Source organism: Biomphalaria glabrata, chromosome 11 (genome assembly GCF_947242115.1).
Source record: "Biomphalaria glabrata chromosome 11, xgBioGlab47.1, whole genome shotgun sequence".
NCBI classification, from domain to species: domain Eukaryota; kingdom Metazoa; phylum Mollusca; class Gastropoda; family Planorbidae; genus Biomphalaria; species Biomphalaria glabrata.
The window spans coordinates 37,607,009-37,622,404 of NC_074721.1; the positions used below are offsets into that span (position 1 = coordinate 37,607,009).

The 15,396-nt window shown below is 35.8% G+C and overlaps 1 protein-coding gene across 3 annotated transcripts in view; it reads left to right on the plus strand.

The window, feature by feature from the left end:
• The window catches only part of LOC106069852 (dual 3',5'-cyclic-AMP and -GMP phosphodiesterase 11A-like), a 222,413-nt gene that overhangs the window by 127,376 nt on the left and 79,641 nt on the right, over window positions 1-15,396 (plus strand). For all 3 annotated transcript variants that reach the window (XM_056003930.1, XM_056003932.1, XM_056003931.1), the window contains exon 8: window positions 12,876-13,019. In XM_056003930.1, the coding sequence (XP_055859905.1) occupies window positions 12,876-13,019 (144 nt within the window). The remainder of the gene's footprint in view (window positions 1-12,875; window positions 13,020-15,396) is intronic.

Consider the following 15,396-nt stretch of genomic DNA (forward strand, 5'->3'; position numbering starts at 1 on the left):
TTTAATTTTCGCAATGTAAATGAAAATTTTTTATCAATTATTTTTAAAAGCCTCACTAGAAATGAAAGTAAATCAACCAAACAGCTTGTCAGTCTTGGATTATATTTCCACGTTTACCTCTGCTTTTTTACAAAACAGACATAAATGAAAATATCCATTAGAGGCGTCCCCACAATCATCATCATTATACAACTTGTTAACCTAATTGACAATGATTAAGCAGCAGACTAGTATAAACCTTTTAAACGCGGATTGATAAAAAAAAAAATACAAAAAAAAAACACCCAGCTAACATCAGAACTACAATTTTACTGATTCAGTAGGAGCCGTTAATAACCCAAGGATGGGTACTTTCGGTACTGAGTGAGTGAAAATAGTATTAAGACGTGAACATCCCAGTGGTTTAATGGAGGTGATTCAATTCCGTCCTGGCATTAGCTGGCTCGTGACATGGTTATCATTTCCGGACGTGTTGCCCATAATACAGGCACGGAACCAAGAAAGTTGTTGCCCATAACACAGGCACGGAACCAAGAAAGTTGTTGCCCCTATGAGCTAAAAAAAAAATAATCCTTGAGCACAAAAAATAGTGCAGACTGTTACATGAAGTGGTGTCTGATATCCAATCGCATAGAGAGACGGGAATCGGGCGGTGGGCGATTTCTTAATGCTCTGGGTTGGTTTGGTTATAACAGAGGGTAGGAAACTGAAGACACCAGTGCCCTATTTGGCACGCTAAACCATTTTCAGTGGCATGCCCTGGAGTCACGAAAAACAACACAGAAAAACAACACAGAAATAAATAAAAAAAAATAGATAAATAAAGAGAGTCTATGTATTATAGTTCTGACCAATAAAACGAATTAAACAATATTGCTCAAAATGTCAGGAGTAGACCAAATTGTGTAAAGGTGAATAATAAAATATTGCAGCTTAAGGATATTATTAATTAGATTATTACATACTTTATCCAACATGATGACAATGTTTACCTTATTCGTATATTGCTATCTATGACGACAATTCACCTTCACATATCATTTAGTCTGTTGTAGCGTTGGGGCACCACACAAGATCCGTTGATCATTTTTCTCCATTCCTCTGTCTTTTACCTTGGATAAAATCTCTTTCAATGACAAAGGCCCGTCCATTCTTCCCATCGCTGTCTCTGTCCGCCTCTTTTTCTTTTTCCTGATAAAGTTCCCTGAAGTTTTTTGCGAGCCCTAAGGACCTTGTGATATGGTCATAGGGTTTAAGTTTGACTGAGATAACTGTTTGCGGCGTAAGAAAATTTAGTTTCCTGAAACTTACTGTATATAGCTCCTCTTTCATGATCGAAAGTGTGCACAATATAATTTCCTATGAACTCGAAGATGGCCATGGGGTCCGGCCGAAAGAAAGTCATGGGTTATTGAAGAGTAGCCTTCTTTGAGTTCTTAGATTTTTGGGGAATCTCCGTTCTTTACTGATGGCTGATCTCCTTGTCGCGTATCTCAAAGTACCGACATGCGAGGCTTCACGCCATAAACTAGCGTGTCCCAGCCGCAGATGTCAATCTCGCACTCTTAGAGGGAGCTCTTAAGGGTGTCCTTATATTGCAGCCCTTGAGAGTGCTTTTCAGTACACAGCTTCCCATAAAATAGTCGTTTGAGTAGGCGCATGTCAGACATATGGACAACAAATCTAGCCCGTCGTAGTTGTGACCGTTTCGTTGATAACTGAAACTTTATAAGTATATTATTTCTTTTGGGTATAGTTCCCTGTTCAGACGTGCGATATATTGGGCAGCACAACGACCAACCGCCTTGACTTTTCCCCAATGTGTGGACTCAGAGGAGCCCTACAGATTCCGAAATTTAAAATCCCTGTCTTCACTGGATTTGAACCTGGGACCCTTCTGTTACGAAGCCAATTACTTTGCCACTCAGCCTCTGCGCTTTCTTTGAGGAGGGTATGACATAAACTAAATAAATGTTGTTTTTCTCGACCATTTCTAGATGTACGTAGAATCAACAACGAAAATGTGTATCCCTAAAACCCACACGTTCTTAGCCTTCAATCTCATCACGTCCATCAGTCCTCACGTTAAGTTCCATGTAAGAAGAGTCTTAGTCTCAGACGAAACTTTAGAGAGCCCACGTTTAGAAAGTTAGTAATATTAGACACTTCTAAATATCTTGTATGATTAACATCATTATCAAAGTCAAATCGATCGAAGGATTGAGAAGATCTAATCCGTCTCTTGCAAATAGCCCTGGACAAAAACCTTGTGTTAATGCCCATCCAGGCCTAAAGAATGTGGCTTCCTTGACTTGTCGAGATTCAGCAAATATTGGACAGTCGAAAAGAGAAAGTTTCTTCTTCCTCCCCGCAGTAGGGGGGGGAGGATAGTGAATCGGAGTATGACATAAAACCTTTAAACTATGAATGGACAGGACACTCTTTCATAGAATATTGTCTTGTTAAGATGTGCAGCGCAAATCGTGTGAAGAATACATTTTAAAAATCCATTATCATTAAAACTTAGTAGCAAAGGGTTACGGTTCCGAACCAAGCAATGCTGAATTTACCTGTTGGCCCCCGTTGGCTTAGAGTCCAAAAAAAAAACGGATACAGAGGTATTTTCCATCATTTTAAAGAGAGTGCAAACAAGAAAATTCAATGGGTCCCATATCTCTAGCAGCATAGGGCCATGCCAAGGCTAAATCCAGTATTGGAAACGAGGGGCGTCGGATTCGAATCTCGACAAAGCCTGTGATTTTGAATTTCAGGATTTTAGGACGCACAACTCATTTTTAAGGTTATGTGGGACACTAAATTTTGGTACATGGGTACCTGACATAAGTTAAGAAATTAAACGCAGTTGGTAGGTCGTTGTTCTGGTCACATCACATCATCGCTTGTTTACCGCTGACCACAGAAACCGATGACCTTTACATCAACTGCTTTATAGATCACAAGGTCTGAAAAAGATACTTTCCTTACGTTTTACAACTGTGCTTTAAACACTTTCTTATGAGACCTCAACAGGAACGTACTTATCTCTATAATAAGCCTCGTTTTGAAGTGCCAGTGAGGTCAAGAACCAAAACTAGATCTCCCTGGACAGCTCACTCTTGACTCTCACATGTCTGAACCAGATTACACCTAAAGACTGGCCATACCCAGGCTTACATGACCAATCAATACACAGAGACTGGTGTTGACTTCTTCTTAAAACACAGAGTCGAAAATCGTTACTTAAAAATTTGTTCAATCTGTAATTTAGAGGCAAAAGTTTTCTGACCTGATTGAAAGGGAAATCTTTCACGATGGTATTGCACCACCAACGCAGCTGTTTACATACATTTTTACATACCATTTTTACATACCTTTTTTTTACATACCTTTTTATATACCTTTTTTACATACCTTTTTTTTACATACTTTTTTACATACCATTTTTTACATATCTTTTTTTTACATACTTTTTTACATACCATTTTTTACATACCTTTTTTTTACATACATTTTTACATACTTTTTTACATACCATTTTTTACATACTTTTTTACATACCATTTTTTACATACCTTTTTTTTACATACTTTTTTACATACCATTTATTACATACCTATTTACATACTTTTTTACATACCTTTTTTTTACATACCTTTTTATATACCTTTTTTTACATACCTTTTTATATACCTTTTTTTACATACTTTTTTACATACCATTTTTTACATACCTTTTTACATACCTTTTTACATAGCTTTTTTTTACATACCTTTTTTTACATACCTTTTATATACCTTTTTACATACCTTTAATCACCGTTATATAAATGGGTCCATTTGTTTGCGTCCTAGTAATTTTGTCCAAGACCAATTCATAGGGCATTAACTCTTTCTCTCCGTAATTATTTACCAGATTCTGGTGGAATCAACTCTGGTATCGTCAGTTAGGAGAGAAATAGTTAAACAACTGTGCCTAATAGCTTTCACAAGTAAAGACTACTTTGTAGAACTGAATAAACCATAAATATTGATTCTGGTAGTTTTGTTTTTATGTTATCTTGTTTTCCTTTGGCTGGACCGTACGTCAGTACTGCTACAGTTGAGCAGAAAACAGGTTATATGTCCGATGTGTTTAGACGTGGCAATGAAGTACTGGCCTAAACTACTGACACATAACGACGTCGCATGTCAGGTCTTCTATAATAATTTTCTCTCGCTCAAACCCACGACTTTTAGATGGGCAGCCCAGTAGTGGGCCTCGATTCCTACTAACAGAAACTATATAAGACTATGGCTCAGATTGCAGTATGCGCGATATGACTGTCGTTCAGTCGTCTCAATGGTCCCGGGTTCAAACCCTGCCCGAGGCCATCCCCAGTAGGTCTACAGCATGTTTGGTTTAAAATTGTAAATTATCTAAAAGTTTAAAGAAAAATATGTAACTCTGTTAAAAAAGTAATAAAGTCCCCTTCAGGACCTTGTGGTCTATAGGGCAGATGATGTAAAGGTTATCTGTTTCTGTGGCCTACGGTTAACGAGGGTATCATATGGTCAGCACAATGACCAACCGCATTTACTTTTCCCCAACTAATGTCAGGTACCCATTAGACCTGGTTGGACAAAGGGGCGCCCAAAAAAATACCAGTGTTCACCAGGATTCGAACCCGGGACCCCCGGTTCGAAGTCAAGCGCTTTACCGCTCAGCCACCGCGCCTCCTCACGTAACACTGTTAGCCATGGATGTTTTATTCACTAAACCATGTGACATTATTAATGATTTACATTTGTGTTTTAACTTTAGTCTATGTATTTTTTTTTTCTCCTCTATCTGTCTCTCCCCTTCTCTGCTTTGGTTTGTTCTTCAGTTTGGATGTTAAAAAAAAAAATGACAAGATATTAGTGACTAAACAAAAACCAAAAAAAATCCACCACACAAAACACAATTAGTGACTTTAGTCAGAAAAACGCCTCGGGAGAATTTTTTTCTTGTCTCCCTACGCCATACAGAATTTGTTTTGAAAAGAAATAAAAAAAAAAATTCCTTTCAGTTCTCATTATTTTTAGTTCTGTTTCCGGTCTCGTTCAATCCCATGCTGCCATTAAAGGTTTACTAAATGTTCAATACACAGATGATTAGGAAAAAAAAACAAAACAGTTCACAGAATATAGAAATAAAAATTTAGGTTTGAAAACTTAGAAACATGAGTGTCACTGCTCATTACGTGACAATTACTTGTGTATGTTAATGTAATTCAAGATGTCTTGTTTTACTTGAGCTGGTGTACTACTTTTTACCTCGTATGACTACTTCATACAGCACAGCACCACAAATATTAACATTGATGAAAAAGTCTACGAGTAGCAGACATTTCTTTTATTATTCATAAAAATAAGAGACACATTAAACTGACAAATCCAGCCATAAAGAGAGATACATGTTATACCACATAGGTCCGATGAAATATTCTAAGTACACAATTGATACTACATCACTGAATCTACTATGTTAGACATGCTTACAGCTTGAAAACATGACGACTAATACTTTCACCATGTGATTGACACCCCACAATTCAACAGTGGAGTCTTGTCTCTCACGTGAAACACAGAGTTTACCTCGTGCTTCTCAACTAATTCGCAATAGCTATAAATAATGATGTGACAATGTCTTCTTTTTGCCTTTACAACCAAGTTCATATTGGGGCTTGCCTGTTAAAGGGATCTTGAGATGAAGTCTGTGGTACTTGACAATATGACTTTGTGGGAATATCTTTATCACGCACACATTAAATGTTTAAAGCTAGAACTGAAAATCAGTTTGTAATCACTACACAAAGATTCAATAGATTGACTGAGTAACCACTGAATGCAAATAATTTAGTGCTAGTATTATCATTGTTACTATTAACTGCTTTTATATATTGCACCATTCATGCTCAGTACTCTATGGTCCAATCTCTTTTGTGGACTAGCCAGGGGTTGTCTGGGGAAAGGTTTTCAGTTCTGCCTTTAGGAGCTCAGGAAACACAACTCTGCTCGAGTCGGGATTCGAATTCATTCCCCTTTGCTTGGTAGTCAAGCCGTAGCCTAATCGGTTTTGGCCTCTAAGCGACAAGTTTCTATAAAAATTTAACCTTTTTCTATCTATTGTGTCATTGCCAAGACTCTTTAAGATATCAATCACATTTACTGAAAATCAAATATAGTTCCAATGTATATGTATAAAGTATTATTTAAGTCATGTCAGTGTTTGGTGCCAAAATATCAGTAGGTAGCGGTATGCATACTACTATGACTTCGAATGTTAATGTTAAGTATGAGTGCTGTATTTCGCGTGACTATGTAGGCCGTTTGAGACCCACTTCTTTGTTATGTTGGTTTGCTTATAAATCGTTTTACATGTTACGAATATGCCTTCAGAGTTGAAGATAATTTACTTCCTAGTCCAAGCCTCCCGCAGGAGGATGGGGGATGGCAGGGTCTGGGCCCTGGACCATTGAGAAGTCCGAACAACAGTCCAGAGCGCATACTACACGACCAGGCAGCCACATCGAATGCACAATTTCCTACTTTACAATAACGCCATGAGCATGCGTGGTTTTCTTGCATTGCTGGTAACGCCAGCATTATACACAATAAGTCCTTGTAAATAAAATTATGTTGGTCTAAAAATAATAACATGAATCTTTGAAATTTATTAAACTTCTAGATCCGTATGCTAACTGGCTAGACAAAGTACCTGACACTGAAATACTTTGCAGAGCGGGTCTGCAAAGTATCTTAAGTTGTATTCGAAACAATCCTGAGCAGTCTCAATTGTAAAAGGCCGGCCACGTCATGAATGTTAACCAATGACTTAAATTCTGCCAAGTCATTGGTTTTCCTAGCTGGCTCAGGAAACTCATTCCATGCTCTAATAGCACTAGGGGAAGAAAGACATTCGTAAAAAAAAAAAATTACGCGGAATTAGATAGGGTTGAGAATTACTGTCTTAATTGGAAGACTCCCAAATCACTTTACATAACTCTAACAGTCATGTACTGATAGGTATAAGATTCAGCTTTAATTCAATAAAATGAATATTAAATTTTTTACACTTAAATACAATAAAATTTGTTATTAAATTTGACCTCTAATAATACATAAAACATCGAAATACGCTCTATAAATATTTAACAATTTGAATAAATCTGAGTTTTCAAACAAATTCAGATCACAGAATTAAAGAAGAAAGAATTGAAGAAATGAATAAATAGATTCAACTGTAAATCACGTCATGTAGTTACCTTTTAACGAAACATATAAAAAAAAAAAGCAAATTATGTCCCCTTCTGGTATACCGAAGTTAATTAAGTATTGTTTTTAAACATAGAATAAATCCCAAAGTATATCAACTGTCGAACTGATAACTAGATCCATATCTTTTAGCTCAGGTTGCAAACAGTAGATTTATATCTCAGAAGAGCGACGTACAATCAAAATGTCGTTTGTAAGTAACTTGTGACTTTCTGTTGTCCCTTTAACGTAGGCTAAATAATTAATTTGAATGTTGTACATGTGTAAAGCATAAATTTTTTCCTGAAATGTGGGTTTATCTTTTGATTATATTTAGACTAACTTTATTCACCGGCTATCCATCTTATCTTATCTTATATAATACAGACGTTACTTCAAAAAGAAGATGATTACGTCCTACGCGTCATGCGTCTAGTCATGCATATTAACCAATGACTTAAATTCTGCCAAGTCACTGGTTTTCCTGGCTAGCTCAGGCAACCCATTCCATGCTCTAATAGCACTAGGGAAGAAGGAGTATTTGTACAAATTTGTCCTAGCATATGGAACGAGGAATGTGCCTTTATCTTTGTGTCTTTCTGAGTATTTTATTAAATTTTGTTTTTGTATTTATCTAGTATATAATTGCCTACGTTATATAATTGTTGAACAACTTTAAAACGAGATTCTATCAAATCTTTAAAATTCAATTGTTCATTACCATTAATCTCTATTTCACTGTAGTTCGTGTAGTCATGTGAAACTCTGCTCTCATCCTTAATCTTTGGAATTGAAGACATTGCCATTAATCTCTAGTTCACTGTGTTTGTGTAGTCATGTGAAACTCTGCTCTCATCCTTAATCTTTGGAATTGAAGACATTGCCATTAATCTATAGTTTAATTTTACAACAATCCAATTGCAATTAAATTGCTCTGTTTTTTTTTTCTGGATTTAAAACTTGACAACTCATCATTTACTTGATCAAAGTTAATGTCTTTAACGATTTCATTTTTAACAAAATTGCCCCTTTGTAAAAGTGCCGTTTGTTCCTTTGTCTCAAAATGTTTCTAATTTAAATTTTTAATATCCTTTTTCACATAACGCCATAGATAAGCAGATGGTAAGAAGGCTTTGTTAAATGATTGAGTGATAGGTTTTAAGGTCTTAGAGGCATATGAGTCATGCACAGTCAATTTTATTTCTCTTTAAGAATAACTTTTGTTGCCTTCAGGTCTCTTCTCAGCCATTTCTGTTGGATTGTCGCCTTTAGAAAATTCTTCGAATTCGCCAATTTTTTGAAACTGACATATATATATATATATATATATATATATATATATATATATATATATATATATATATATATATATATATATATATATATAACTTCGTTGTTTCTTGAACTAAAGATTTTTTGGTTGGATAGCTCGAAATGTATCTATCAATGATTGATTGAAGCTCTGCGTAAAACAAAAAAAGCGATAAATGCACTTAAGAATGAGCCTCTTTTTCTCTTCTTAAATAGTGAGTCCGCCATCTTGTCATTGCTTGCCTGGCATTATGTTTTTTTTTTTATTTGTTTTTCCTTCTGAATCAAACTTTTTTTTTTTTAGGAGCCATTTTTTTCTAACACTTTGCGCTAACGTGTTATGCTTTTGTGGAAGAAAAGGTTTAATTAATCACCACTTTCTCAACAAATTAAAGATAGACCTACTCTTGTGTATCTCTGGCCTTCTAGTACATCTTCCTCACCCCCTTTCCACCAAAAATAAATTAAAGCTAGGTCAAATAAAAGACCTGAAGCTTCGCCTCTAGAGGCTTTCAATTTCAGAACGAAAAACGTATTTCAATCGAACCAATACATGCTCGACAAAAAAAAACATTTTCTGAATAACAAAATGTTGACCACAAAGATTATGTGAATGTTATGCACATTCTCTTAAATAGCATTTCTGTTGGTCCTTAATAATTTCCTGTACTCCTCCAAGGTTCCAAACATTGAAGACATTTTCAATACCCCTGAACCTCACATATAAATTTAAGCTCGCCCTTTTCTAGACATTTACAGATATTAAGTTGATCTCATCAGTTTTTTTTTTCTCCCTTAAAATATTATAACTTCTGAATCTTTCTTCTGAATCTTTCTGACTCTAATGTCTTATGCGTCGTTTGCTAAATCATTTACAAACTTTTTGACATTTCAGCTATGGGTTTTATCTAGATGACATTTCCATCATCTCATGGAAATTCTTTATTCATTAAAGAATCGTTGTTTATATGGTCACAAAATGTCACAAAATAGTATGTTTTTATAGAAACAATCAATGCACTATATCCTTCCATTATTTTTTCTTCTTTACATCAATCATAGCAAGGACTTACTTTCTTGTCAATTGTATTCGTTGGGATGCCCAATTTTCAAATTCAGATAAAATCTTCATGCGTCATTTTATATTTCAATTGCGGAATTTTTTCAGCCAAACATTAAATTAAGTCACAAATTTCTATTTAATTTCTATACAATTAGTTGAAAATATTCGACAAAAAAAAGAATCCTTTTTTTTTGGTTATTACGTAACTAAATCGTCCCCATTGGGAAGCATCAGAACCATTCTTATGACATATGGCGTATATTTCCTTTTGCTCTGGATGGTTTTCTTCGTAAATCATTTGAAATTGGCACCCGCCATGAAGAAAAATCCCTTAAAACAGTGATGCCCAACCTAATTCACAATTTCTTTAGAAAACAAAGATGTTGGCTTATTGTCATGTTCATAAAAAAAAGAGTAAAGATCCGCCAACTTTTCTGATAGATTCTACATTCAGAATCCCTGTTCATAAACCAATCCATTCAGAAAAAATATGAGAGCCCTAAAGTAGGTAAAGATATATTTTTCAACCTTATTTTTTTTGGAGGGGGGATTTTCTTCACTTTGTGCCGACTTTAGGGCGGGCCGGATTTGACCACGTCGCGGGCCGGATCTGGCCCAAGGGCCGTATTTTGTGCATCACTGCCTTAAAATATTCAAGTATATTATTCGACTGACACCTTGTATCGTTTACTTTAAATTAGCTAGAGCTTCTTTACAGAAAAATGAAATGACATCATCATCTTACTAAGGTTTCACGTTTTCTTTGTGATATATTTAAGTATGATAGAACATTTTAAACATTTTGATATAATTTCATTAACAAATTTGTAGAAATTTAAATAAAAGTATGTGGATCTATTTATTAATTGTGAATAACATATTCCAATAGTTAGCCACTGTCGTTTAGTTTTTTTTTAATTGTCAGTTATTCCCAAAATGCATTTTTTTACTTGGGTGTCACCCCCTAACGGGTGTCACCCGTTGCGGACCTCACCCCCCCCACACCCCTAGTGACGCCAATGACTGGCAAAGGCCTGTTTGAAGAAGTTTCATACTTCATGGAGGATGCTTATTTCCTTTGGGAGAAATGAGTGGGAGGGACTACTGATGCTGCCAGAAGTAAAGCTGAATGACATAGCGAGCTGGCAGCAAGAGTTATTAGAAAAAAATAGTCACGTCAAACAGATCCTCTGTGGTAAGAAGTTGAATCAGGCTGACATGACATGAAACGAACTCTTCATTTAGCAGGCCGAAAGGGGACGAAACTAATGTGGCGTAATCGCCTCACAGACTAGCATCTAGATTCAATGCTTCAACTTGGTGTCTCATCAATGCAGCGGGAACTTCAGACGTTGGTTTTGGATAAACTTCCTACATCTCATGAATTAGTGTAAATATTAAGCCTATATTCACGTGGGAGGTAAAGCGCTTGGCAGCCTAAACGAGGGTCCCGACATGCATGACTGACACTTGGACACTCGTAAAACGAGGGTCCCGGGTTTGAATCCTGGTGAAGACTGAGATTTTTAATTTCGTGACCCTAATGTCATCTCTTGAGTCCACCCAGCTCTAATGGGTTGGTTAGTTAGTTGGTGAAAAGTAAAGGCATTGTGATGGTTACGTGACACCCTAGTTGACCGTGAACCACAGAAATAGATGACCTTTACATCATCTGCCCTATAGATCGTAAGGCCTGAAAAGGAGAATTTTAAAAAAAAAATTATACTCGGGTTTTTAATAACCTTTTTTTTTTTAAATATCTTTTGTATCTTTTATCTTATGTGGGCCAGTGACACGAGTGTAGGAAATTAAAATGGCCCACCGACCGAAAAAGGTTTCGCATCTTTGTTTATTTAATTAATAATTAAATTAAACATTATTACATGTATCTAGATTTTGCTATTACCTAATTTCAAAACATCGAACCGAACCCAAACTTCAAACCCGACCGAACCGAACCTGAACTATAATCGTCATCGAACCAAACTGAACTCCAGCTTAAATATGGTCGAACCGAACCAAACCCGAACTTTTAAAGTTGGGTTCGTATCCCATCTCTATTTTGAATAGAAACGGCCCAATTTAATATATATATATATTTAACATCGACAAAACAATAATTAAACTTTTTTATACAGCAGCCATCAGCAGTCTTATTAACTTTGCCATCACTTGCTGGTATGGTAATACTTCACTTACACAAAGACTTAGACTAAATAGACGAATTAAAAAAGCATCGCATATCACTCGAACACAGCTATTATCTCTTGAAGAGCTTTTTCATGAAAGATGCCAAAACAGTCACTATTCTTAAAGACAACCTGCACCCATTAAACCACTGTTACATAAGATCTGAACGAAGTGGTCGTCTCCTTTCCATTAGGACTAAAACAGAAAGATTTAAAAACTCCTTTATCCCACTTTCAGTCAGAGTGTTACAAGATCATCTGTCGTCATCGAGAAGTACATAGAAGTCAAATTTATAAAACGCTGGTTATGAGTGTGTATGTGTTTCGTGTGTGAATGTTGTTCGTATTAGCATCTATATTGTTATATTGTTACTGTACAGTAGTTATTTAAGGTTGTTAATTGTAATCAAACTGAATTTCCATTTGATTGGATAAAAAAAAACGTATCTTATCTTATCTTATCTTTTATATATATATATATATATATATATATATATATATATATATATATATATATATATATATATATTTAAACATAGATAGATAGATAGATACATAGATAGATAGATAGATAGATAGTATATTAAATATACATTTTCTCCACCTCTATCTAATAGAGTAATTCTTTCCTGTGCGTGAGTGTATATATAGATATAGATATATATATTTGAATAGCGTCATTAATATCAACGAATTCTAAACTAGACACAATAATTTATATCTATCGAAATCGAATAGATTCAAATAAACGAACGTACCAACATAGATTTCGTATTATTTTCAACTTTATTTTACGCTTTATAATTAAGTATTGTTCTAATGTTGATTTCTTAAAAAAACAATGCTATACATCTTTATAAAATACAGACAATGACCGACTTGGCTCCTAATACTTTTATCTTTTGTGCATGTGTTTAGGAGACTCTCGGGTGAGATTAGAAGACTTCATTAGTCTCGAAAGAGAAATCACTCTAGCTAATTGTGGAATGAGTTTATTAGGAGCGTGTTTAAGACATGTCTGCCATTGTCTTACTTCAGGCACTCCTGGAAGTGGTCCATGACTTGTTCACCGAGCAGACGTCCGTGGATCACGTGGTGTTGAAGATCATGCAGAGAGCCCAGTCTCTGTTGAAGTGTGAGAGGTGCTCGCTTCTGCTGAAAGACAAGGAAAGTAACTCGGAGGTAAGCTCAAAGATACAGTTATCCTTCCCTGTGTAGATATCTTCACCTTGATATGTATTGATCTCAGACAGACAACAATGCTCCACAACATTCAAGAAGAACATTAAGACCTATCTGTTCGAAACATTTTTAGATTAGTTTGTCATTTTAGCTCTCGTGTTTATGTTTGTGATGTTATTATAGTACCTTGAGCTTACATTAGATTTGTTAACAATTAAATTATTATTTTTATTAATGGGTCGCGGTGGCTGAGTGGTTAATCACTTGGCATCCGAACCTGGGGTCATGGGTTCGAATCTCGGTGAAAATGGGATTTTGAATTTTGGGATTTTTAGGACGTCCCTGAGTCTACGCATCACTAATATTTACCTGACTTTAGCTGGGGGGAAAGTGAAGGTGGTTGGTCGTTGTTCTGGACACATGACACCCTGCTCGTTAACTGTTGACCACAGAAACAGATGACCCAAACATTAACGACCCTATAGATAGCAGGGTCTGAGAGGGATACTTTACTCCTTTATTATGTAAAGGGGTTTTAATGTTTAATTAGAGATGTCAGTTAAATGAATAAAGTTCATTCGGCCTTTCTACTTAAGAGAATGTCTATTGAGCAGATGGTTAATCTGTTTATATGACCGACTGATTACAAGTGTGTCATGTGGCAAGCACAACCACTAACTGCCCTTACTTCCAACGCAGATACCCACTAGAGCTGGGTGCAGTAAGGATCCTAAAAATTCCAATGTTCGTAAACCCAGTCTTCGAGGGGTTTCAAACTCGGGACTTCTTGATTCGGAAATATAGCGGTTTACACCAGACCCACAACATTGCCTCTAGAACATACTATAAGTGAATTAGTGACACTAAGCAGTCTATCAGTCATTATGTTCTCGGATATTCTTGTGCGATCTGTGTATATAAAATGTATAGCCCTAATAGTACATATTTTATACTGAAGGCTTAAAAACATTTTTTTTTTATGTTTTACTTGAACTCATCCATAGTTTATTTCTAACTTAATTAAATAGTTCTGTAACCCAAAAAAAAAGTGTGGCGCTAAGAAAATCTGACTTAAGAATGCTTCCCTTCAGAATGTCTAACAAAAGATGAGTTTAGAATATTAGATTGTGCAGTGCAAGCCGATAAACAGATTATTTTTATTATAGAAATCTATTTCTTATGTGCTATAAACATTATTGTGGTAAACTTATGGGAGGCAACTCATCAAAAGGGAAACTAGATGAGGTTGATATTTATATACAAAGGAGAGATACTGAAGTATTGATCAACACAAACACAGCAGCCATCAACTTTAGGAGTTACGCCTCTGTCCTACACAAGTCTGTGGTGCTGCTTTTGCCTCAAAATGCTATTGGGTGTCGTGACAGCATTACAAGTATCGCCCTTGCAACAAGGCTGTTTGGTCCGTCGTGCTAGACACGCTAGAATTAACATGCGTCTAATTGCTAACGCTAATACCGGGAAAGTCCTCGACTTCTCAATTACGACTTTAAAAAATACGGAGTCCATCACTTTCTGGATCTCATGACAGACGGACGAACCTCCATTAGCTTCTTGTTGCAGAGTTACACTCGTCTCTGTATCCCACAATGCAGCCTATTTTCTTTATGGAACTCCCGGACATTGGCCTTGCAAATTAAAAACTTATTGACCATGCCGTATTTATAATTGTTAAATTTAATCTAATTTGAATTAAGTCCCTTTTGAATCATTTAAATAATTCAAATTTTGATCCACGATACCATGTTGCAGGATTTAAAAGTGCTCTTACTTTTTGAGATCTAGATTTAAACGTGAAAGACAGACGGATGAACAGACAAACAGTACAATAGCAATCTCTGCTTCTTCCTCTTCCAGAAACTATACGCTGCAACAAAATAACTGAAACATGGCATTACTTGCGTACCAAATAAAATCTCTTCTCGCCCGAAATTAGCCTCGTTTGGCATTTCCGTCCCTGAGGCATCATTTAACTGCATGTAACATTTAAACTTTAAAACCATCAAACCACTTTGCGACATTAAACACCCGATTTACAGCCTAGACACAAAGAAAAGAAGCGCGCGCAAAGGTCAAAGCTTTAATTGGTTTCGTATGAGCTAAGCATCTGAAAGGTCTTCAAATATCCGGCCTTTAATAATAAATACCTGGAGCGTTTTGAAATGTCCAGCATCATGCTCGTCTGCATTTGACTGTATGGTGTGGCCTTGAACTTAATGGCGGCTGTAAAATTATGTTAGAAAAGAAAAAAAGGTTTAAAAAGTAAAAAAAATAAATTCTTATTCCATATGCTAGGACGAATTAATACAAGTGCTCCTTCTTTCCTAGTGCTACTAGAGCATGGAAGAGGTTGCCT